This window comes from Apostichopus japonicus, chromosome 13, assembly GCF_037975245.1.
Source record: "Apostichopus japonicus isolate 1M-3 chromosome 13, ASM3797524v1, whole genome shotgun sequence".
NCBI classification, from domain to species: Eukaryota; Metazoa; Echinodermata; class Holothuroidea; order Aspidochirotida; family Stichopodidae; genus Apostichopus; species Apostichopus japonicus.
The window spans coordinates 1,754,972-1,782,946 of NC_092573.1; the positions used below are offsets into that span (position 1 = coordinate 1,754,972).

The 27,975-nt window shown below is 36.3% G+C and overlaps 1 protein-coding gene across 1 annotated transcript; it reads right to left on the reverse strand.

The window, feature by feature from the left end:
- LOC139979142 (ubiquitin-conjugating enzyme E2 Q1-like) lies at window positions 1–27,882 on the reverse strand. The gene is made up of 10 exons (XM_071989841.1): window positions 27,488–27,882; window positions 24,121–24,225; window positions 15,026–15,127; window positions 13,560–13,681; window positions 12,759–12,852; window positions 10,971–11,116; window positions 10,327–10,417; window positions 7,982–8,185; window positions 7,681–7,747; window positions 1–6,867 (listed from the first exon to the last, which is right to left on the reverse strand). Exons 1-10 carry the CDS (start codon window positions 27,647–27,649, stop codon window positions 6,836–6,838), a joined length of 1,125 nt encoding a protein of 374 aa, XP_071845942.1. The 5' UTR covers window positions 27,650–27,882; the 3' UTR covers window positions 1–6,835.
- Window positions 27,883–27,975: the final 93 nt, after the last annotated feature.

Consider the following 27,975-nt stretch of genomic DNA (forward strand, 5'->3'; position numbering starts at 1 on the left):
TTTCAAAGGTCTACGCACGTTTATTGTCATACCGGTAGATTACATATCAGAATAATGGAGATCCTCATCCATGTACATAAAGGAAAATTGTTTGAATTAATCATGTTTTTTATATCAATTAATTGGAGCTGTTCAAACTTTGAACAGAATCTTCAACTGAGTTACAAGCTTATGATTGATATAAAGGTAAGCTGACACAAAAAAATGTTTTTTTCCTATATTCTCTGAATCAGCTTTGGACATGTGATGCTTTCTTTTAATTCATTCTCATACATCTTTGTTTTGTTTTTTTGTTGTTTTTTTGTTGTTGTATTTTTTTTCAACCGTGTGATACAAAGAGGAACTAAATTTACTGAAAATATTAAAATGGAAAAAAAAAGAGAGAGAAAAGTTTTAATAGACATAATAGTGATTGAAACAGAGAAAAGACAAAGATGTTAAGTTAAATTCGATGGAATCTGACTAAAATGATCTGACGGTGAAATAAATAAATTCTTGTTCATATAGTGCAGCATGAAGAGTACATACTGTAGCATTTCAACTTCTTGGCTTCATTTTTTTTCTGTACACAGCATTTCGAAATTAGCGTATAATTTCAGGTTAAATTCCATTCAATATGCAGGTTTCATATGTATAACCAAAGTCTGTCAAATTATACTTGCATGCTAGCATTCTATTCTCACCCTGCCCCCATCAGAATCCTTGCTATAACAAGTATGACTTCCACTTTAAAAAAAAAAAAATTAAAAAAAGTTAAAAGAAGAAGACAAAAAAAATGGGGTGAATTGCAATGAAACTTCAAGAAAGAAATCCATTCTGAGATTAATTTATGTCTTTGGTATGCTTAAAAATAACAAGAAACTAACTAGCTACAAAGATTTCACAAACATTGGATATTATTAATTTTGACAAGAAAATGGGAAAAAAGAAAGAAGAAAACAGGGTGAAAAGAAGGCCGGATTTGATATCATGATCCAGTTGATCTTATTTACGGTAAAAAAGCCTGTTGATAGCAGTAAGAAGATACTAGAGTTAAATGACTTGGTCAAGTCAAAACCTCTGTTATGTGTAATACAATATTAATACATACATTGTCAATCTACTTACTGCAAGAGATCTGGAACTAGGTTACAATGGAGATAAATCAAAGTGAATGTGTATCATTTTACTTGTGAGTTAAATGACTTGGTCAAGTCAAAACTTCTACTTCATCCATAATGTAACATGGTTAATAATAACTAATTAAATATTTAAAAAAAAAACCTGTTTATAATTTTTCATTTGGGTAAGGGGATGGATGGGAGGGAGGATAAATGGATGGAAGGGAACAATAAAGCTTGAGTGTGTGGCATGTGAGATGAAAGAAGTGGTAGATGAGAGTAGTAGATAATGAACCTATACTGGTTTGTTTTAGTGATAGGATGGGGAAGAGAGACCCTTCACCCCTTATCAGATACCATCATACATCTTACCAGTGTGTCTCACAGAAAGGTCAGGTGACATGTCATGTGATTTGCCTAATTACAGCTTTAAAGATCTCTTAAGGTACAGTGCAATGAAGTTTTAAAGCAACTTTGGTATTTTTCAATGTTTGGACCAAAGATACTGACCCTCACTATAACCAATAATGTGGCAGGTAACCTAACTCAGAATACGTTGCAGTTTTTGCACCAAACGGAACTTTAATCAACAAGTAATCGAAAGGCTTTAATCTGCCCTCCACAGTTTTTTCGTTTTGGTATTAACAGTTATTGCAACACACTCTAATCAAGCCAAATATTTAAAAAAAAAACAATTGACTTTGTTATTGCTTGGAATAGAAACCTCGATCTAGTTTGTCAATTAAGAACCATATGATGAAGCAGCAATTTGCGTCAGAATTCATAAAAAAAAAAAAAAATCATGTCCCGCTCTTAAAAGTACGGAGGAGCATGTACGGACAAAGGAGGTCAGAAATTAACAAACAGACTTGGATTTATGTTAATTTAGATATAAAGCCCATAATTTGAAGGAAACATGCATAAATGTATGTTGTGAATAATCACCGGCAGCTGACCACCCCCCCTCCCCACCCCACCCCCCAAAAATAAATGGCGGCAACTCAAGAATATCATATAACTGTGAGTGATAAATACAGAAAACAAAATAGTTTGAAAACATTCTTGATCAAAGTTCCATCAGAGCAGTCGATGATATGAAGTACAGAAATATGAGATAAGCTAAGATGTAGAAGAAAATATTGAGACATAAAATACTTTGTTTTGTACAATTTCATTCTTTTGTTTTTTGTTTTTTGTTTTTTAAAAGAGAATGAGACCCAAGTTTGAACCGTTGTTGAAGACTGTACAGTAGACTGACTATGAGAATAATATTCAAATTATGTTTTTTCATATATTTTCAAAGAAATTTTTTTGTTTTTTTTCAGGCTCTTTTGCCTTTTCTCTCCTGATTGTTTTGGTACTTCTCTTGAATAAGCAGCTAAAAAACTCAGCTAACCATGTAGAGTGGAAGGTGATGAGGGTCTTGGAAGTAAAATTTGATTGGTTTAAGTTTTACAACAGCTTTACCAATTTTTTTCTTACTGAAAGACTTGACTATCTTGGAGGACACATTTAGCCAAATTTCCGCTCAGTTACAAGAAAGTTCAGAAAAATGAATTACAGAAATATTTTTCTTCATAAATGGAAAATATTTAAGCAGGTAGGAGATTTTTAAGTTCTACAATCTGCCTGGTTTTTGGTAAGTCTCTGGTATTTTGCTGTTCAATTATCCCGACAAACAGCTTCCGATTTGTTTTGAGGGAACACCCGACAACTGTCTTAAAATGACGTTTTAATGAACCTCAAATTGAGATTAGGTCACATAATACAATACATGTAACAGATTAGACACAGCCGTTTATGGCTTTTGTAAGTCAAAACAGGACTCTCATTATGATCAGAGCAAACAATGATTCAAGGATAACAGAGTAAAAAGAAACACAAGATACTTTGCTTCTAAAATGAGTGGGTTTGAAAAATTATTTGTGCGTCTCGGACTTGACCAATCACGTTATAGTTACAAACAGGGTTAACAAGAATTTAAATATATTTAATTAAAGTAATTAATAAGCATTAATAAACAAATATGTACTGCCAGAGGCAACTATTTTTTAGAATTGAAGTCACGATGCTAACTTCTGCACAGAATCTACACGGTGATTCTTCTTGGCCAAGACAATGAGCAACGAATAGAAAAAGCTGAACATTTGGCTTAACGCAATTACATCTGTTGCGAAAGAGATGTACGTGTGGAAACTTGTGGTGAACAAAAAAATATATCTATATGTTTCAGACACAAAAACTGGCTTTTCCTGTGGTATAACATGTATGCTATGATACCAATGCAATCAACTAACAACGCATTCGATAGTCGCACCGGAATGAAATTCCATTTTGCAAGAAAAAGCCAGCCTCTGAAAGTCTTTAACAGGTTGAATACATACTCGCATACATGAGTGACACTCTTCATGGTATCAACATGACCCTCCAACAAGACTTGCAGTCTGTCCTCATATAACTGCATATTTACCTGTGCTCATGCTATCCCTCATGGAGTTTTACCTGTGTATTTACTCCAGGTATTTGAGTTCTCTAGTATAAATACTACAGCAAGACTAAGTACTCATCAATTTGTTCTCAGAGCCTTGTACTTATCTTCACGCTGTTGTACTCATATTTAACAGTCTTCGTCTTTCTAACATACTCATACCTCATACCAGGACTCTTCAACAGCAGCTTTCCATGCGTTTTCGGCATTGTTAGTTGTACCTAAAGCCTACATGTAACCCATAGAACAACCAGAACGTGATTATTCCTTGCCACATTTTATATGAGGACATTCAACAGTCGCAATGCATATAAGATTTTACTGAATGTTTGACCGTTTCTGACGAATCCAAGTGAGTAGCGATGCTCTCGAATGAATAATGAATTAAACCTTTGGAATTATTACGCTTAACAACATTTCAGACAATGACCTGTTGACCACAATGACCTTTGACCTCCACCATTATAAAATGAACAAGATTATTCCATTTTTTCCTCCTTAATTCAAAAAAAAAATTCTGGAAGGGTTGTCAATTACAGTTTATTACTGAAATATTATCTTCTTTGAAGCTTCATCATAGTAAATGCCTGCACTTGTGACATTTGCTGATGACAATGGCCAAAGACTGTATTGAGTTGATTCACATCATGTATGCGATCAAATGACAGGCTACCCTTACTGGTTATCTACTGTGAAATAAGTTTCAAAAGTTTACATGGTGATAAATAAACCGAACAAGGCTGTCTTTGATCAAGTTAGATACCATATAGAAAACCTTTCTGCCTGCATCATATTCATTCATAATGTATTTGTATTACTGATACTGCACATGCCACCAATAAGCCATGTCGAATGCTAATCTGTTCTTGATGAGTCAATCAAATTCCATTATGTAATTGAGATGTAATGCATTGATATCTGTCTCTTTGGAAAATTCAGCATGAGTACAAACAGACATCTCAGCGGAAAAGTATCAACTTCCTGATTTGAAATAATTGTTTTATTTCTCACTTGAGACCTTCCAACCGGAAGTAAATTGACCGTCCACGTCAGAACGAGACAAATGACTAAAGACAATCAAAAAACAAAGGATTTACAAAACACACCTGTTACATCTTACTTACGTTTTATCACATTTAAAAAATTAATTTCAATACAAAACACTCATATTCAAAATTCAACCAAATAATAATCATAATAATTTAATTTAACAAGTAGTCAGTTACATAACATAATGGTCGTTATCAGGAGATAAAAACACACCCACATCTTGAACAAAACAGATATACTTCAGGAGCAGACCCGCGGTAGCGATGATTGATGGATGCAACAACTTCCCTAACCAGTTTCAGATGCAACTGTCTTCATGGGTATCTCAAAAGTCATTCCAACAATTCTGCCGGCTTTCCATCAAAAAAAAAAGGGACCTTGGCAATCGTCTTATTGGTATAACACTAAATGTGTGTGACTGCTCGTTAAAATTTGTAATTATTATCTATAGTCATATCAATCAAAATGTGTTTAACATAACATGAATTTTAGTTAATTGAGCCGCTGCTATGTTATTAGATGACTGTACCCTGGAAAGGGGTTACTTAACCCCAACCTCTACCCCCCTGCATTCAAAACATTTCAAACTAACCTACTGTTAATAAAAAAAATAATAACTTCACACAAGAAGTAGTAGAATAAAAGAAAACCTTGAATAATTTTTGCACTTTTGTAATGTTGTTAACAGTTCGTTAAATAATAAAGAGTTGTTTTTGTCAACATAATTCTGCCCACAACTCACAGCCTCCCTGATATATCAAAATGACTTTCAAGAAGATAGTTTATTATATGATAAATTATTAACTGCCTAATCTAGTGATTCAAATTCTAGCTGATTAAATATCACTTACTAAAATAACTTTTGTAAAGTTTACAAGAAGTTTCCTTCAATCTCCATTCTCTTTCCCTGACATGGAGCAGCCAAGTGCGTTCGTTTCAGAACAATCTCCCATTTTTATTTTATTTTATTTTTTATCTTTTTTTCATCCTTACATCACAAATCAACAGTATTTCAGTTAATTGGTTATTAAGTTTGCACACAATGAGGCACTGACCACCTTCTCAGAGATAACAATGACAACTAACTGCACTCTTTACCTACAAAACACATCATACACAATTGACAGAAAGAATAAGTGGAAGGAGAAGGGGGGAAAACAAAACCCTTCTCACACCCCACACTAACAAAAAAAGAAAAAAAAAAAAGAGAAGGAAAAATGGTAAACTTTCAATTTGGAGACAAGAGTTAACATATCTCTGCCTGATTTAAATACAAAATACTGAAGGAGCTAGTCAAGACAAAACACAAGGGTAAAGTAGAATCTTGCATTGTGGGTAAAAGTTAAGGCAACTCAGCAGAAACCAACCACAGATCCATCATGCTCGGGGGTCTAATGCTTATCGTTACTATCTCCATGGCAACAGCTCCATGCACAAAAAAAGGGCTTAAAACGCTATACAGAGGTCACCAATGTTTAAATTTTATATCAGCCTAAGAGCTTTTACCGATGCTCCCTGGTATTGGCTTTGTAGCAGTCCAATGACTCAAAACGAATGAATAAAAACGAACAGGTTGTACAACACCTCAGTTTGATAATACTGTAGGGTAACAATTCCTCTTCCAAATAAAGCCCAACTTCTATTCCTCTGCTGAAAATGCCCAATGGACGGGGCAGGGGGTCACCTCTTGGCTGTGTTGGGATCTCCGGCTGTATCAGACAATTCTTTCTCATCCCCCATCTCTGCCCCTCTCTGTCAGAAGAAACCCTCTTTGGAGAGTAAAATGGGACCAAACCTCTCTGATGTCAATCCTCACCTTGTCAAGTACAACCAAACTAAGCAGAAAACAGTGGCAGATTTTCTTTCTTTCTCTCTTTCTTTGCTCACCCTGCTACTTTCAGAGTCACAATTGACGAACATCCCGAAATGAAACCCTGCCATGGTCGCTGAACATCGATGATGGAAAAGGTTTACGCGATAGACAGAATCATTTAAACCCCTGTGGCCATCATCCAAATAGCCTTGCCGCTTTGAAGACCAACGTTTTTTTTTGCCCCAGATTAGAACTCCAGCCTTGAATATATATGTCTCGGTTTCTAACTTTATTGAATAGAAGTCTGACATTTTAACCATTCCTGTCTAGAATAAGAGGAGATCCAATTTGGAAGATGATAATGATAGCAGGCACCTCCATCTATTAGCCGTCTTCTTTAGGCGGTGTAAACCAACCTGTTAACAAAGAGACAAGTAGAATGGTTATTTACACCAGAAAGCCAACAGGCTGTAGCAATTATTTGCCACAAACTTTATCGGAACATTTAATCAACATATTTCACACTACGGACAAGACTGTCATAGATTTACCATTGCTCTTACATCCCTACTTATCAGGTATGAAGGTCGGTCAAGCTTTGACCATCGCATGACCTTTGACCTCCACCATTTACAGTACCATTCTTGTACTTACTCGGGTTGATGGATGTACATACCACGGCTTAAGTTCATCCAAACTTTACTTTTGGAGATCTGAAGCCTTAGAACATTCTTCAGGCTTTGATCTTTGTTGACTTCAAGGATCTTAAACCTCTACATATAAAACAGGAGTCTTGTACGCACTACGTCTGAACTACAAACCCAGTATGCGTGTCTGCCACTGTGACCATTTTGTATTGTGTTTACAAGCCAAGAGGTCACATGCACACACATGTCATCATCATTAAGAAGGGTTCTTAACATTTGCAAAACAGTTACCTGGAGTACAACTACACAAAAAAACACAAACTTTCCAACTTCAAAACAAAATCAGGCTACTATTGCCACAAAGATCAAATCTTTCTAAGGAATAAGAAGAAAAGAATTAAGTACACGATTCTTTTTTTGATGTTTTTCATCCATTGCCTTCATTTTCACCTCTAACCTAAAACTAAAAGGTATTGACTCACTACTTCGTCTAATATCAACAGCCAACATTTACAATTGACTGAAAACTACACACGAGACGTCTCCAAAGTTCCTCTGCTAGGGGGTGAAATGTCAACTCACCATTTTTTTCGTGAATCTGTACAAGAGATCTGAAAGACTGCTGTGCTTTGGCTAGGCTGTATTGCCTCTGTAAAATAAATAACATCATAACAATAAGATGAAACAAAAATCAAATCAAATCAGTTTGACAAGCAAAACAAATCAGAAATAAAAGAAATTTTTTTAGGGCATAAACTTGTCATCTTCAGTATTTAATAACACTTGATTTCCATGATACTGTTTTTGTTCAACTGTGTATTTCACATTTTGACTACATCCAGTATTATCATTCCACATGTTTTGTCTCTACTGGGAATAATACCTTTGCAGCCCCAAATTGTATCCTGGCTTTCCCTTTCACCAGAGTGGCAGCAATTTGAAGGATGACAGCTTCGATCGTATAGGCACTACTCCAGCCCTGCTTGGTCAACAACTCCATACAAATTGCACCTCCCAGCAAGACATACCCGCCATTCAGGACCGGAAACACCACTCGTACAAATGGAGGTTCAAATGGAAAGGTTTCCTGCAAACAAACAAAAAGGTTTAATAAAAAGAAAGTTAAATGCAACCAGAGATGAACAAGTGCATTGAATTTGATGATATAATTAGTTGCAATTGTTAGACAGTGGATATCCCCAAAGATTCCTTTGTTGAGATACTGTACCCACAAGGTTTCAATTTAATGATTTCTGTTGACCTCCACTACAAACAATGGGCTTCAGATACTCAAGAAAGTATGAGATTGATACAAGGTTTCCTTCTTGAGGTCTTATGTTTACAGGGTCTTAAAATGGTGCCTTTGATGGGCTCCATCTAGTCCATATGGGAAATCCACAAGCAATCCAAATGTCCCTTTTGAGATACTATGTTTACAAAGCTTAAACATTTTGACCAATGCTGACCTCAAAACACAATTACTTACATAAATACATACACCCATGCATACACACACGCATACGTACATACATACATACACACACATGTGCTATCATGATTGCAAACGTTTACCCACTCCACGAATTAAAAGAAACCACTTAAAGATCTGAAAGGAAACAAATGTAACTATTATGGCAAACTGAAACAACAAACTTAGTCCTAATAACCATTTGCTGAAGTATACTGTGTTTAGGTATGTTTAACAGTTGTACGACTAGTACAGTCTGCTAGCTGAAGTATACTGTGTTTAGGTATGTTTAACAGTTGCACGACTAGTACAGTCTGCTAGCTGAAGTATACTGTATTTAGGCATGTTTAACAGTTGCACGACTAGTACAGTCTGCTAGCTGAAGTATACTGTGTTTAGGTATGTTTAACAGTTGCACGACTAGTACAGTCTGCTAGCTGAAGTATACTGTATTTAGGCATGTTTAACAGTTGCACGACTAGTACAGTCTGCTAGCTGAAGTATACTGTGTTTAGGTATGTTTAACAGTTGTACGACTAGTACAGTCTGCTAGCTGAAGTATACTGTGTTTAGGTATGTTTAACAGTTGTACGACTAGTACAGTCTGCTAGCTGAAGTATACTGTGTTTAGGTATGTTTAACAGTTGTACGACTAGTACAGTCTGCTAGCTGAAGTATACTGTGTTTAGGCATGTTTAACAGTTGCACGACTAGTACAGTCTGCTAGCTGAAGTATACTGTGTTTAGGCATGTTTAACAGTTGCACGACTAGTACAGTCTGCTAGCTGAAGTATACTGTGTTTAGGTATGTTTAACAGTTGTACATTAGTATCTGTTTAAGACTAGCACAGTCTGTTAAGAGTTACGGACAGGTCGACATATTGACAGTGAGCAATGAGACTGATTACCAAGTCCCTTCCTTTAACAAATTATCTTAGATTTGAGACTGAATTCATCAATTTGTGGACATTCAGTGAAGATAACCAGAATCTTTGTTAATTCAAATAAAAATGTAACCAAAAATGGAGAACAATGTAAGTGATTTTTTCCAAATAGTAATGTACTGTGTAGATGGGCTAAGGGAGCAATCAAGGCGCACGCTCTTTAAAGGGAAATCTAAATTTAAGAAACTACTACACTCTAGTCAATTCTCATAGGACTAATTAGCAGCATACAAATGAAACAGCACAAATTCAATAGACCACACTGAGTCTCATTGTTCATGAAAGATTCTCATTTAAGACAACATTAAAACACTAAATGTTTCGTTGTTAAATTAACTTTATTTTGATGGATCAATTGGCCAGAATGAAGCCAAACTGATTGGATCTTACAATACAGATATTCACAATTGAAGCTTTTTATGAAATTCAACATTAAGTTCCACGTAAAATAGCTGGCGATTTAGTCTTGTGGGTTCGGCTGATAATTACAGCTAACATTCTTTAAGGATCACTAGAGGCGGCGTTTTAGGGTTGACATGTTTTTACTTCAATTGTTGATATGTGTGTAGACACATGGTATCTTTTGAATCTATCTTTTGTTTTTGTGATATGGGGTGTGCACATAATATTGACACATTTCTGGATACGTCTAGGCATCAACAGGGTTATACAACCATTTGGCTTCTCCTAATTAGCAAGTTAAAATAACCATTTAATATTCATTTATTCAGATATTTGTGAAGTAAAAAAATGCCATATTTTGGATCTCAGTTGGCCTCTGAAGTAGCATATCAAGATACAATAAGTCTACTCTACCTTAAAGGTCATGTTGAGAAGAATATGATCCTGACCGCCTTTCTTCTGAAGGTCACGCAAATCCTTCTGAAGAGGGCTTTCCTCATCCACCCTAGCGGGAAAAAAAGCGGGAAAAAAGGAAAGAAAAGGAGTTGAGGGAACAGTACCAGAGAGAGGGAAGAACTAAAAAGCAATAAAATGGTTACCAGAAACACAAAAACCATTTTCTGAGTGATTTATAAGTGATCAAGTCACCCTGTCCCTATGAAAACAATGAAACTTGAGAGAGATGTTACAGTGGTGGAGACTAAGTTCTGATAGGAATCTAAAAAGTCTTCCAAAACTTTGTCTATCAAAGATGAGATGCACTACCAAGTTGTTATTTCCACTGAGCGATGCAGAAACATTTTCAGCAAGGGAAACAGTCAAGATATGCATAAAGAAAGTGCCATCAAAATGGTTTCTTTAAAGTTAGGTAAATATTTTGGATACTGACTTTTGACATTTGCAACCAGTTTTGTTTTAGCATCTTGTTCGGTGATATCTATACTATTTGCATAGTGGTTATCTTGAGGATTTTTTACTGATGAATATGCATAATATAATTATTAAACCAAATAAAACAACACAGGAAGACATTGTTTTGCCCTCTGTAATCGACTTACTTGTATATTCTTATGTTCCAGTCATATAGGCAGTCGTTGACTAGTTCCACTGAGTACATTTTGCTCTTTAAGTTTTGTGACTTGTATATATCCTTCACCTCTTTCATGAGTCTATCTGTGGCCTGTACTGAACCAGTAGTTGTACCCTGAAATTGAGGGGGGAAAGAGGAAGGTGGGGGACAATAAGAGAATAGTCATATCTGTTCATAACACTCTATCCCTGCCTTGTTCTGAAAATGTACTGAAAATTTATAACTGAACAAGAATGGATCTGTTTTCCAATGAGACATTCTCCAACTACATTCTCCAAATTAGAGGTACATTTGGGTATTTACCTAAAAACTGACTGGTTTCCTGAGAAATGACACTATCATCACACTTGTAATATCTTTGTACAACCTATCACAATGATAACCTGACTCTTGCATCCTAACCACTGCCAGATTTGTAATACACATATAACTTCATGAGTATTAGTAAAAGTAGAATTCCCGCTGATATGAGTATGAGTACAAGGCTCTAATCCTTAGTACCAGTATATAATTTGTAGTGGGATCTGTACAAGATTTCCCAAATGCCCACATTAGAGTACAAATCCATGAGTACCAGTGCAAATATAATTCCAACCGGGTGTGAGTTTGAGTACAAGGCTCTAAGCATGAGTACCTGTGCTTAACTTGTAGTGGGATCTGTACATGATTTCCCAAATGCCCACATATGAGTACAAATCCATGAGTACCAGTACAAGTAAAATTCCCACCTGATGTGAGTACAAGGCTCTAAGCATGAATACCAGTACTTAATTTGTAGTAGGATCTGTATAAGATTTCTCAAATGCCCACATATGAGTACAAATCCATGAGTACCAGTACAAGTAAAATTCCCACCTGATGTGAGTACAAGGCTCTAAGCATGAATACCAGTACTTAATTTGTAGTAGGATCTGTACATGATTTCCCAAATGCCCACATATGAGTACAAATCCATGAGTACCAGTACAAGTAAAATTCCCACCTGATGTGAGTACAAGGCTCTAAGCATGAATACCAGTACTTAATTTGTAGTAGGATCTGTACATGATTTCCCAAATGCCCACATATGAGTACAAATCCATGAGTACCAGTACAAGTAAAATTCCCACCTGATGTGAGTACAAGGCTCTAAGCATGAATACCAGTACTTAATTTGTAGTAGGATCTGTACATGATTTCCCAAATGCCCACATATGAGTACAAATCCATGAGTACCAGTACAAGTAAAATTCCCACCTGATGTGAGTACAAGGCTCTAAGCATGAATACCAGTACTTAATTTGTAGTAGGATCTGTACATGATTTCCCAAATGCCCACATATGAGTACAAATCCATGAGTACCAGTACAAGTAAAATTCCCACCTGATGTGAGTACAAGGCTCTAAGCATGAGTACCAGCACTTAATTTGTAGTAGGATCTGTACAAGATTTCCCAAATGTTCATGTACGAGTACAAATCCATGAAGGGCAAGTACAAGTAAAGGCAGCAATACTAGAATACAAGTACAAGTACGGAATCACTACAACAGCTCTGACCCATTTATCAGCCATCTCTTTATATTTGTCATATCTCAAGCTACCATTTTAACTCTACCACATTATTTCAGTAGTCTCATCTTTCCTCCAAAATGATGGACTTTACTACTCAAATCGATAATCTAAGTCCATCTCAACTGCATTCGAAACATTTTTTGCAAGCCAGTCTGATTTTTGTTTTAATTTTGGAATTTATTTGTCTCGTAACATCGATCGAACCTTTTGATAGTCTCTCCTCTGATTGGCTTGAAGTTTTGTCATCATTGCATAATAGCTCTCATCCATATCTGTGTCTTCAGTTTCCTTTTCTGACCTGTAGAAACAAATTTTGTATTTTAAAAGGTCATATGTATCCCCATGGCTATTTGCATACTACTACCAAGTTCTTTGAAGACATTGGAAGTGGGTCAAGCAGCACCATCGTTGATCTCAGAGAGAGAGACACACAACAGCACCAATGGTGCCCACAGAGGTTCACACCCCAAGGGATACCAATTCAACGACAATATCAAATGAACTGAAGTTAGCTGTGACATTCACTTGCTAAACAGCCCAATTCTGCCAGGATTAAATAATCATACTAGGTAGATTTGATGAGATATCTGTTTTGACACCTGCGGTTATTAGAAAACACAAAACCAAAGTTTACCCTGGAAGATACACAAATGACATTTGACCTCAAAAGGTATTACAGGAACTTAATACCTTCCAGTGCTCTGAAACATTATGGATAAACTTTAGTCAATCCTTTTAAGAATCATTTCTGTGGATTGAGAGTTTTTCTTTACTTTCAAATAATGGCCCCTCCCCCAAAAAACCTCTTTGCATTAACATTATTGAAAAACCACAAACAACCTGACAGCATTATTAAAATTATTTTCAAAACAATGACCAAACATGACACCTACTGTACACTGTATATAACCTTTGATTAAACATAATAATAACAACGATATTTTTGCCGAAGAGTTTTCCAGGCTTTAGGATTGATATCTTCGGAGAGTGACCATGGTTGGTTACCTTGGCTCCTCCATCATATCGTAGTGGTCCAGACAATCGTCATCCTCATGGTCCTCTTCGTCTTCTCCATGGGCGCCCTCTATTTCATCTTCATCAGCACTTGCCATGTCATCATCATGACCCTGCATAATATAAACAAAAATAAAACTTTTGTGTCAAGAATTTTGGATGCTCTACAAAATATGAAGCTTTTTGAGTGCTGTACATAAACTTTTAATCTTTCACATCTAAATCAAGTTTTCACTGGCATTTTCCAGGAATTACAAACACACATCAGTTATTGTACATGCAATCAAGAGCAGCCTAATAATGTTTGCTGGTAGAGCAGTAACATAGGGCTTATGCCATGTACGGAAAGCATGCCGATTCCTTGACTGATGATTTTTAACCAACTTAACATGTGTTTTTAAGTTCTTAATGCTCTTAATGCTGAAAATTTCCAGTGCTTTTCGTTCTTCTACTGTCAAACAGCAGAATCCACTGGCATTTAGCCAGTAGATGGCCCAAATTTCGAGGCATTGGACCATTTAGGTGTGTGCTAGAAGAGAATTTTGGTGGTGTGAGGGCATGCCAAATACGAAATATCTTGACATGATCCAAGTATGGGATTTCAATGGTTATATATATAAGGACATATGTGCAATTATTGTAATTATCGTAAGCTACTGTAGGTACTGTAGAAAGGATTGCACATGTGTGGGAGACAGGTACGAGAGGTGATGTAAATGTAAAAGTTTTGTTCACACAAACCAGTTCCTCTTTCAGCTTGCCATGACAGTGTCATGTTTTGTTCACTGATCAAGAAGGTACAAGTTGAACCAATGTTTTATTTTAATTTTTTAAACTTCTAATACAGGACCTGGACTGACACTGTAAAACAATTACAGTACTTGTGTGAAGGTTTAGACTGAGATACAATCAAGAAAAGCATGACATCACATAGTACAATACCTCCCCATTTATGATAAACAACAGCCTTTCACAACTTACTACACTATCCTTTATACTATAACTTTATCACGCATTGAACAAAGACAGGTGCATCCGATGGATATCAGGAAAGTAGATTTGAACTGATAAGAAGGTTCACTAAATAGATAAATATTCTCAGTCTCTTCAAGGCAGTAAAATCAGGTGGAGGGATAATGGGCGGTCAGTACCGATCACTAAGGGTTTACAGCGCCAAAATAGTTTAAACTTCAAGCTCGACACGGTGCAGCAAGATGGCTGATGTTGTGAGGAGACAGGTAAACGAGGCAGTGAAGTTTACATCACAGTTACCTGACCCAAGTCCAGGATGGGTGGACAAAAACACAGCTTCAATAATTTTTACTCAACAAAGATTGTCCTGGTTGTGGCGGCAAGAGTGAGGTTACTTGTGAATTCAGTACAGTACAGTACTTACAGTATGTTAGCAATGCGACAGACACAACCTGTTTGTCAAACCAAACCTAAACCGCGCTTACCTCGTCTGGTAGATGCTGATCAAGGCTCTGTAAACTTGGAGGCTCTGAAACATTGTGAAGTTTGCACAATTCCCGCACCAAGTGTCTTGTCATTCTGGATACCTATAAGAGAAGATCAAAAACCAATGTAAATGACAATTTGCCATGACTGAATAATAGATATACAGTATTTGGGGGATGTTGTTTTTGCTTTGTGTAGAATATACTGTATACCATAAATTGCAACAAAGAAAGCAATGGTGTGTGTAGTCACATGAACAACTTATAAAACCAAGAACAAGGCAGAATTATAGTACTGAAAGAAGCAATGATATCACGGTTGGAATACAAAACAGATCTATGTCAATCATATAAATTTGCTTAAAATTTGGTAAAGGGGAGAGGAGTGATCTGGCACAAAAACAGCCATATCTTCATGTACTGTACTTAAAGTAACAGTACTATCTGACAGCTACTAAACAAAAGTAGAGCAAATTATGATAATGTTAAGATAAAAGGTTAACGTAACTGATGCAATCTTACATACAAGAATTGGAAAATGATTTCACATTGTATCCAGCAAAAAAACAACAACAAAAAAACACCCATAATTTGCCAATACTGATATTGGTTTCTGTATAATACAGTACAGTAAATTTGTCCCATGAGTTGTACAAAGTAGTTTGGTGGTGATAGAAACTATTTTCAAAAGTTTAAGGAAGTGGAAGGACCTGATGATCCTACTGTCGTAACTAACAGTGGTTCATCGTTTTTGGCTTCTTTAAGATCGTCTTACAGTACAGTACGACTACTGTAATAATAATAATAATAATAATAACAGAGATTTATAATGCGCACATATCCACCCAACAGGGTGCTCAAGGCGTATGTCTCAAAACTCATCTTACAACCCAAAATATCCTTGAGATTGTCAGAGGGACATAATTTACAGGTAAGGTAGCAATGGTTCTGTCCTACCATCCACTTAAACAGCTAAAGTTATTTTTACCACAAGGCACCTGAGATAGGTCTGCAAACTTGCTTTAAAACCTCAGACATGCTTAATGAAGAAAACACACACTTACAGTTTAAAGCTTAACGTGGAAAAGAAATTTTAGGCTTTGAGGTTTAAATGTTCTGGTAAGGTGATTACGACATCAATTACAGTATCTCCCATACAAGGAATAGTACAGTACAGACTGTACAGTGCTGTTAAACTAGTACTTTCCCCGCTTCACTTGAGCTTGCTGACAACTACAGTACCGTAGTATTAGAGCAACTTACCCAAGAATATCTTAGCAAAGTTCTAATTTGTACAGTTACTGAAAGCCTCCTGTAATCAGTTTCTTAAGTTACTAATTACTGAAACAGTTTAACAATGTACATCCAGCGAGGAACTGCGTAGACTGAGTGCAGATTCGTGAAGCAGGCGTCAACCACCCTGAGTGGAGACGACTGAAAATGATACAACACTCGGCTGCTGCTGCTGCAACAGGCACCAGTTAGTCAATATTCATATTAAACATGACGCACTGCTGTATGAGTGACTGACGCACTACTATGGAGATTGCCTTAATACAGTAGCTATATGATGTACCGTCTTAGTGTATGCTTGAAAAATGAAAGTCCTGAATGACTGAATGGTCGAGACCATTCACATCTTTAAATGACAGTGATTTGGTTTGAGATGTGTCACAACGAGTCAAGACAATAATGCAGCCAGTCTGTGAATCAACAACACCACTGTCAGGGCCAATTTGTAACATGGTTGTACTGTAATCCCGAGACAACCAAATGTCTGTTGGGAGGACCACAATTAGCTGTGGAGGCTGTCCGGGGTTGGAGGGGGTAGAATACTTGTCTACTGTAGATATTAAATTCAGACTGCAATGTAACTTAATTTATAGGCTAAATTTCGAGGACTTTACAGGCACGGAGGAACAAGGTGCTAAGGTTGTGAGGAGACAGGTAAGCAAGGAGCGAAGTCAATCTACTGTAACTACCCCAATTAGGTTCATCAAATTGTAAATTGGTATCATCCTCCATTAAACTTTGGAGATACTGAAATAAAACACAAAGATATTGGGAGGCCCATGATCCAGCTGAAGGGGAGTTTTCTCTTGCACCATTCTATACTAGTAAGCAAGAACGCTGAAATTCAATGTGTCCAGCAAAAAAGGATCCAGCAAAAAAGACCAGGAATTAAACCCCCTATTAAGATGCATTCCATACCAGCTGCTTAAAAGTGGCAGCAACGTACTATACCATACTCGTTGCACCCTAAAAATTGCTTCTTACTGACTACGTATCTAAAAAGTGGGCATTCATTACTATCAGTTGTTTGATAATCAAAGGACATATTAAACACCTTGGAAACCCATTAACAAATCATATGACCTAATCAAATAGAATACATATATGTATTTGTACCATATATACTACTGCATGTCAAAGCTTTTAATTAATTGATAACCATTTATACTGGAAATTGCTTTCCCTGTTCTTACCACCTCAAACTTTCAATGGTACTCTCCAATGACACACATATAGAGCCTGACTTTTAATAACAGTTTAAATTTATAGCCAGTTTAGACTGTACATGTATTTCAATGAGCACTTAAAATATAACTATGACAGCAATGACAACATTGCTGGCTGGTCTGTCTCTAGTAATGAAATAAAACTGCATACTGTTACCGTACAGTTTATCATATGAAAAATCTGAAAATTATTTCACGTTTTTATTAATCTGGATTTGGACATGGTTTCCCCATTTTTTTTTTACTTATTTCTTAAACAAGGCCAGAATTCAGTGAGTAAGAGACTTCAAAATAAATCCACTTGTAAATATTCATGTGAGTGCAAAATTTGAACCTGACTTTCTACAAATAAGGTAATCTGAAACTATCAAATTTTTCAAACGTTCTCAAAGGACTGTACATATAATTATTTCAAAAGAGTACTCGATGACGAGCTCTGCAATGGGAAGAGCAAACCGCAGATATCGTCCACTCACCAATCTTGCTGCAAAGGGCATTGAGTATGGGTTTTCCATATAACTTGACACACATGAAGTATTTTATACTGCAGTACTGGGTAATGACAAAGAGCTTCACAGGAAAGGTTTGGTTGGGACTGTTATAGACTTTTACTTGGACGGTAGGATAGTCAACACACAGACTGCCTCTCTCTATACTGTTTCTCAAGGCTTGTACAGAATGAGAGAGTTTATACAGTAGCTCAGAGAAGCTACTGCAGTGATGCATAAAGATATGTAAATTTACTATGCACTGTACAGGGTACACCATCGGAACTTCTGAAGTAACTCAGAGAGTGGATGTTATCAAGTACAATAGTGTAAAATCTAACACAGTCGTTGTACTGTAGTATGTACAATTGTACATGTACAGTACAGTAGTCGGGTGTGGTAAGAACAACTTTAAACCATCCAAGTGATATGGAGTATTTTGGAGTGGATTGGATGTTTCTTTTGTTTTATAGTTCTTTGGGGGGGGGGAGAACTGGGGGGGGGCATATTTCCTCTCCTTTTTATAGTAACAGTAATTTCTCTCTTTTCTTTTCATTTTTTTGGGGGGTGGGGGGTGTTAATGAAAAGTGGAGTATTGGTATCGGAAATAGAGTATTTCCTCTTCTTTTTTAGAACTTCTTTCTTTTCATTCTGAGGCAAATGCCCACACCACCCGTCCCCCCCCCCCCCAAAAGTTTGATTATCCTGCCCAATGTTTTTAAAAATGTGGTTTTAGTAATGGACCCCTATGGTGGATCCATGCAAATGCCCCACTCAAACAAACAGTCTGCCCCTCCAAATTTGACAAACTGGCTATGGGCCCGCTTGATAGCATCCACTACAGACTGTGAGTGGTATAGCTATGTCCAGCAATACTTTGTCAACAAGCAAAGCAAAGAAGCAACTGATGTACCCCGATCTGTGTCGGACGGGGGGGGGGGGGGGGAGCCTGATTGAGCCAGTAAGGGTAAAAGAAGACAACCATATCATTGTCAGATTTTGAAGTGTTTACATAGAAAGATACTGATGTACCTTACATAAGAGGGGTATTATTTATCACATTTTGATTGTAAATGGCAACAGTCAGTTAATACCTATTGGCAGAATGAGCTTTTGCTTTTCTTATTATGTACGGATTAACTTAATGGGACCCAATTGATGTGACCGAAATGTTTAGCTTTTCAGCTCATACAGGCACTGCCGCTATAAACAGTTCTTTATACGAAGAATAGTAAGGATTATAATAACACATAGATTTGTCGCATATAAGCAACCCTGTCCAGGCTATAACATGATGTATGGTAGTGACCATACATGTAAGTTCTGCCAAATATAGAATAGACCAAAAAAGGAAGTTACATTTTATATCATGAAGTAACACATCTTATCACGTCAACCGAAATGCCATAAACATGGCAATATACATGTAGATATATATCTCACAATACTGTCACAATAAGCTATGGTTTTAAAGTAAAATAACATGGGACAACTGAAACGCCAGCAACAAAAAAAAAAATGTACCTGAATTCACTCGATTCCAAGGCAAACTTATCCTTGGTTATATTACTTTCATGTATACATCTTCAATTTCTGAAGGTTGTCAGATATTAAAACTCATTAGAAACCATGATTTTAATGCAAAAACAGACACAGAGACAACTGAACTTTTTTTTTGCGGATCATTATCAGTGTAACAGATCATAATACTGTCATAAGTCAAGATTTTAATGCAAAAATCCACACAGAAGCATAATATATCACAATACAGTCCCAACCTTGATTTCAAATATGTTTTAGAAAATGAGTGAAATATGTCACAACTGTATGCCAACCTTATATTATTGTTAACCTTGACGCCAGTTGACCTATTATTGAATGGTAAAGTCTGAAATAAAACAACTGGCGAAGACGACAAATGGGATAAATGATCCAACACCAGAATTAAAACTACAGTACTATAAAACAGTAGTATGTAGATTCACATATCATACTAGTATGAAATGTTAACAACAGGTTTTAGTGTACTGTACATGTGTTAAGTATTTAACCAAACTGTGTGTTCTGTGATAAATACTGTACTGTGTACATATATTTATGACTTGGATATGACTGACCTTAGCAACCATTTTTCCTTCTATCATGATCATCATGGGGCAATGCACTCCATGATACAGATACTACACTTCCTTACAACAACCTTTATCATTAAATAATAATACCTCATTGTACTAACAATACAGTAGGTCATATTGCAAAGACGAAGGGCCTAGGCTACTGCTCAGTGTCTCCACTACAACACACAATTACAGTAACACGAACACTACTGTGTACGTATTGAGAGAGTATATATATATATACTAAAGAAAGGATACATTCTTTGACATGTCCTGTAGAAAAAACACCAGGGTGTGATGTGGTATTTTATGAACAGAAAGAAATTTGTGCACAAGCTTCATACCAGTTTGTGGAAATTGTGGATGTGTACAGACCACAAAGACAGCCCAGAGAGGTACAACAGAATAATCCTATGACTTCATGAGGTATATACATGTATACAGTGAGTGATGGGACAGTTCTGAGTAGATCATCCACTGTACAGAGAAGGACAAAGTATCTTCTGTTATACAATATGTTAGTATTATCAAGTTTATTTCCCTAGAGCTAATACTGTACCGTATATACAGTACAAACAGTCATATGGATTCAAGGATTATTTTCACCAAATTACTCACATCTTCAAGATCTATAGAAGAGTTTCTTGTTCCGTGAAGAATATACATCTATATGCAAAGGACATACGTCATATGGGTTCCGTTTCTATACAGTAAATCTATAACACCATATGGTACAGTAATAAACATGTCCAAAGTGAAACTAACACGTTTAATGGGAATAAGGGAGGAGCATTCAAAGATGATAGCCTTACTGGCTTGTTGATATCCTCTGAAAGATTTGAGGCTCAAGTAGTCAAGTTTGCAAACAGTGAGAGTTTATATCCCTAACGCAGAAAATCAATACTGCTTAACTATCTAGTACAGTACTGAATTAAGTACTTTACCAGAACAGTTGTACAGTACTACTGTAGTTCACCCTAATATCAATAAACACATTGAACCTTTGTCATGTGGTCCAATATATTTGTCTTTCAAAGTGCTACTGCACTCATAAACTTAACAACAAGTAAATTAAAATAATGAATAACACAAGTTACATCCCCCACATACTTTCGTAACCTTCATCATCATAAAACAAGTAACTACAAACACCAATGCACGCTATGCTTGGGCCTTTGTGTCAGTCAGTAATAATGTTATGTACTCTGTGTTTCATCTTCACACATATTGTTGAACCAACTCCCTGGTTGAACACAGTATGCATGGACAGTACTATGGCTATTTATCTCACTATGTATGTATGTGTGTGTATGTGTATGTATGTTATGTGCGTATGTATGTTATGTGTGTATGTATGTTATGTGTGTATGTATGTATGTATTTATATATGTTATACACATTTATATATGTATATAAATATATATCTATATATATATATTTATATATATATATATATTATATATATATACAGTGTATATAAATATATTATATATATTTATATATATATATATATATATATATACTGTATATATATATATATATATATACTGTATATATATATATATATATATATATACAGTATATATATATATATATATATATATATATATACAGTGTATATAAATATTTACATTCATATGTTGTTAGAGAGGCTTGCTGTACAGTATTCTTAAATTCCAGAGGGGCTTGGAAGCTGTTTCACAGTTGGGGATTTTGTTTAACTTCATGCTTTTAACATAATACATTACACTGGGCAATAGTTGTTTACATTTCAAATACAGTTCAAATAGGCTGACATGAAAATATTGTGCAGTTGTATGTCCATGTGATGCAAAACTAGAAGCAATTGATGAACAGTGCTTAATAGTGCTGTTGTGGGAGGAAGGGGGTGTGTTCTTATACATGTCAGTACAGTAGGAATAGTGTGATGTTTGTGGGACTGACCAGATACTGCATACACCATATTGTACATGGTGTAGAATGACATTGCCTTTACATACAATTTTCACTGCATAAGGACCCATCCGAATATGAAAACATCATCCTGAAATGTATGCTTCTTTTTCACTATATTCTGAGTCACTCAGATACTTGTTGCTATGTTATATACTAGTGTTTGCACGGGTTATCCGGGTACCCACCCGACGCGATACTACCCGGTTCCTAATTTATTACCTGAATCCTACGCAGTGTGATTAAATAAAAAACAAATTTTGCAAACCTACGGTTAGGCAGTTTTCCCATTGACTTAGTGTGGTGTTAGGCTACCATGTGGTCGAAGATAACAGCAATAACGAAAGTATTCCATGGATATTCTTATAACTGCGTCAAAATTTCAGCTAATAAACAGATGAATAGGCTAGATTACCCATTGACTTAGTGTGGTGTTAGGCAACCATGTGGTCGAACGTTACAGCAATAATGAAAGTATTCCATGGATATCTTACAACTGCGTCACAATTTCAGCGAATAAACAGATGGTTAGGCTTAGCTAGATTTCGCATTGACGTGTGGTGTCAGGCTACCATGTGGAAGAAATTATTATTTATTCATTCGTTTATTTCATAGAAGGAAAGGCTGACAAGGAATTTGACGAGATGTTTATGGATTATAGACCGGATAACTAAAAAATAATAATCGCAAGTGGCTATATACTAATCGTTTATTCCAAATGCGATCAAATTGCGCGAATCGCGCAATCTCGCGGCTAATGCGAACCCTGGGCCTGCATAATAGATAGTACTAGTAGTAGTAACAACAGTTTAAGATAAATTGGATATTTATATGATCTGATCCAATAGACGTAGTTCTGGTGTTTTGACAGAATTCTGCATAAAGTTAATAGATTTGCACTAATTTCCTTGTATCTCATGGCAAATTTTATAACCTTTGTAAATTTCCAGCAGTTGGTTTTCATTCCTGTTAGGCTGGAATCCACAGCTTCAGTTCTGATTAAACTATCACAGCCAGATGAACCAAAACAACTTCCTTGTCATTTACCTTTATATCACTTACCTGTACAAGTACTGCAATAAAACCAATACCTTAGAATTTGATAGAGAAACCAAAGTTGGAAAGCTTGCCTGAATTGTAGTAGAAGAATGAAGGATTGCAGACCACTTTGCAAATGGTGCAGAGAGGATCAAAGAAAAGCAGATTGAAATATTGTAGTTAAGCTTTGATGCTTGGAGGTATTGCTCAGCATGATACATATTGACACTGATACTGTACCAGTTTGTCAGTATTTCAAGCATACGATGCTATACATAGTCTGCAGCTTCCAAGTTTTCAAAGTTTTCACAAGTGTACTGTACATTGTACACAAACTGTCAGCAGAATGTAACTGCGTCTTTAAAATTGAACGTTACATACCAATTTTTCAAGCAATCTATGATACCACTAGTCCACTACTGTATAAACAATGAATTTATGAACGAGAACCTTTTGCGAAGATACCAAATAGAACAAAGAATTTGCAATTGCTACAGTAACTTTAACACCAAACTACACAGTAGTGAGACAATCTTAAAATTAACTGCTTGTTCTTGATCTGTGATGGAAAGATTATGTCCAAGAATAGAAAATCAATTCCACAACCAATCTTTCAAAGTTAGTTTGGATGTGGAAGTCTGCAGTAGGAGGAGAGCAGTAAATGGGGGCGAGGTGGGGTGTTGGATATGTTGATGGAGATTTTATTATCAAGGCAAGGTTCAAAATGTATAACAATCATTGCACATTGCCAAATGTTACTTTGAAAAGGGATTTAGACCTGTATGAAATAAAAAAAAAACCTTCAGGCAGTAGAAGGTTTAGTTTAAACGTCTGCCTTCTGATTAAAACACTTGATTAATCAGATTGTAATTATTATACTTCTGTCCAGTAGTAGAGGAGTGCAATACAACTGCAGCACAGCAGACTTCAAATCTGTGCTGACTAAAAAGGGTCAAACAGTAACATTCATGAAACCTCACCAATTGGCTGGAACGGGGTATCTCAGAAAGGCCTTCGATGACTGTTGAAACCACAGCATCATCTGATTCACAAAACCAAACAGGTGGTGAAGACGGATACGAATCCTGACAGAAAGTAAAAACGAAAAATTGCTCAGAACACTGAACGAAATACATACAGTGATGGTATGTTGATGAAAATCATAATAATCATCATAATAAAAAACAGAGAAACAACGACAAATAAAACTAATATTGGGGAGAGGGATCAAAACAAAAGATTCATCTTCATGCATGTGACACAAGCACAAGTAATAGTACTACACACTGCATGGGATTTTAAGTAGTTTACTGTACTATCTTTCAGAGAAACCAGCATATTATCTAGAAGTTCTGTCACTAGCCTTTACACACTTGGAAGTTGGAACGCTGAAATGTAAACAATGGAAAGCCTGATAAGAATCACATGGTGACTATTCATAATGCCAGAAAATATGATAATATTGACATTTTGTTTCTATTGCTGTACAGTAATTGCTCACTTCTGCTCATAAATGTATCCTCTGCAAATTTAAAAGTCATCGTTTTGATATTTGTCCATTACTGTTCACCAGACAGATAGGGTTTCAAAACCTCCAACAGGTGCTGTGCTGTATTCTGTACCCCCTCCCCCCTCCAATCTGTACGTAGACTGTTCCAAATAATCCTGTGTTAATGTAACCCATCCGTGCTCGTTATTGGCCGATTAGGCGTAAACCATTTTTGAAGGTGAAAGCGCAAGAAACAAACCATTGTGTGTCCCTTCGTTGACCTTTTGTCTAGTACAGTACAAGCAACATGTACAATACAAGGGCTAAGATTGTGCAGCAAATATGTTTATAGTTGGGTACTACGGGGAGTGGCAAGTTATACACGATAAATAGTAGCAGTGGGAATTTCCTTCCAGTTCGCGTGTATTATGTGGGTTGGTGTTTTTATCTGGTATTCTTTTTCCAGGGTATTCAAAGTTTGTTTTCGGATATACATGGTGTTATCGATAATATTCCTTGATGACAGATTTCAATACCTTTGGTATGGGTATGAATTAAATACCAAGTATACCTGGTTATATCCATATACGGACGCACCCAATACAGTAGCCACATACAAGTTGTCTGCCAGCATTCCTGCATTTTCACAAGTAAGTTCAGATTACACCTTACACACAAAGTACCATATATATGTTGCTGAACTTCCATATATATAAAGACCTGTTATGTGTAATGATAGCAATGTTTGTGCTACAGGCTTAGTTTCACACAAAGTTGTTTTGGCAATGGTCTCACACTTGACAAGGAAAGCTATATGGCAAGTAGGCAGCCACCATTTCATTTTTCTCTCTCTGTATTTGAGATATTCAATGAAAAGTGCCTAAGTCATACTGCAGTTAACTTCATTGTTACAAAAGGCCTCCTTACAACACGTCTCAGTTAGATTTCCTGCCAAATATTTGTTTGTGTAACTCCTTCATATATTGTCAAAGTATATTACTGAAGCTCCAACCTATAAAAGAAAATCATGTATACAGTACTGTATGGGAAAAAGAGATTGGCACTGGAGACCGAGATTGGAAGACCTCTCCATTGCATGTAGAGGAAACGAAAAATATATTCTGTATGTCGATTTACAACTCGCAGTCATAGCATAGGCCAACAACATTTGCGGTGGCTATGTACAGAAGAGTAGTGTGTGTGTGTACATTGAATGTTCATCCAGGCCAGGACTACTTTAATGTGATCATTCCTAATCTTTCTCGATCCCATTTTTTACAGTCATCTTGTTTGTTTTATAGTTTAAATACAACATTTGAATTTGTTTTGCATATTATACAACTAGTATACACAGCACTGCTATTCTGCACAAACCAATGTGTCAACAGGGGTCATTGTAAAAGAACTTGGTGTGTTCTTTAAGATATTTTGCTAACGTATATTTTCACTGCCGGCCGCATATTTTAATGAGTCTTGAGGATAACAAACATTCTGCTTCCTTTTGTTATATATCACAGTATGTTTCTGTAACTCTACTATGTTGACACTTCAATTGCAGCTTTCAGTATTTGACAAATATTTTGCACTTGTGAATTAATTCATTGTTTTGAAGTTAGTAGCCCCTAGACAAATCTGTGTTTGAACAGTACCTTCAGGGTAATACCTTAGCCTACACCCAGAAACACGGACATGAACTTTTCCCACATACTTTTAATATGCAAGGTAACCTGGAAAGCCAGAAAACTGTAAAGGTAATTATGTAATCATGCAAAGTCATCATGCACAGTGCAGTTCATACAAGTTTACTCATGCATATCATGAATGATGTTTGTATACTGTATGTGTAGCAAGATGGAGAAATACACAAGACAGTGTCATAGGATCTCAAAGTATCCACTTGTCTTGTTTTTGGAGTTCATTCTCTACTAAGCAAGCCATGTTGCAATTTTAATGAAGCAGTAGGGTTGTTGTGGTTTGGGATTTCCGTTTTCTGTATATCATAATACTAGGCTATGTTTCTGACAGTGGTGGGGTATTTCATAGATATTCCATGATATAAAATAGTGTAGTATAGTCAACTTACTTGACGCTTGTGTTCACAACGGCCTAGGCGACTTACTGTACTTCTTAGGATAACAAAGTGGCTATTTTTACGACCAGGAGTAACAATAATTTCCGGTTAAGCATGCGCAGTTGCTTTATCGTGGCTATTTTTACGACCAGGAGTAACAATAATTTCCGGTTATGCATGCCCAGTTGCTTTATTTACTTTACTGCGCATGCGTAACCGGAAATTCGCCGATGTCGTAAGAATAGCTTATAAATAATTGTTACTCCTGGTCGTAAGAATAGCCACGGCCTTAGGATAAAGCTTTGGTGGAGGCCTAATTTTAGGGCTTAGCCTTTGCTATTTGTAATGCTTAGCCTTCATGAACAGGCCTTGTAAAAAGAGACTGTGATAATTGTTCCATATTTACTTCTACCTCTGACTAGGGTAAGCCCAGCCAGTCTGTTACTCAACACTTAAATTGTCGCTGTGATAGTCATACTTCTACTTAACTTACTATTAGTAACATTACTAAGTAAAGTGGCCTAGCTTAATACTATGTTGGTAGGCTACATACAGTGCTCAGTATACCCTAACGTTTGTCCTACTGGTATGGTTAGACTTGCGTTGGTCAGAAGTACTAGGTTAGGCCTATTATCATATCAAATCTAGTTTTCGGTATGAAAGCGCAGAAATGTCTACATAGAAAATATTTGATTCGATATGATTTTGACTTAAACTTAACAGACTATCCTAAAGTATCTGCGACATTGTTGTTCAAGAAGTGCTTTATAAGAATGGTCTCACTTACGGTAAAGTTGCATCGAATAACTATTTTTTCACAATCGGCTCCTATAAACTGGCACATTAACTCGTCAAGAGTAGCTGTATGAATTTGGAATCTTTCGTCTTCTTTCGGGAAAAGAGACTCTAAAAGTTTTACCTCTTGCTTTAGAGAAGCCATGCACGCCATTTTGGCGTTTTCTAAACAAATATAAGTTCAATTTAATGGTAAAAGGCGTAAAATCGAGGAACCAAACAAAGCCTATCGCGACAAGATTGTAAGATGGCGACAAAGTAATGGGAAATGAAATGTTATGGTAAAGCGCCCTCTTCGGCAGGTGTCCGTAAACAATGGTCGCTTTACGTATAAGGTTATACAGTATTGTACTGCTTTCTGTAGCCAAAAACCACAAACATAGCTTGGGGTTTTGAGCTTGGTGAGTCACGCAAAGCCATTAGCTTTAAGTTAAAGCAGTACGTACTCTGGTGTACGTAGTAAAGTTTAGGAGCTGGTGT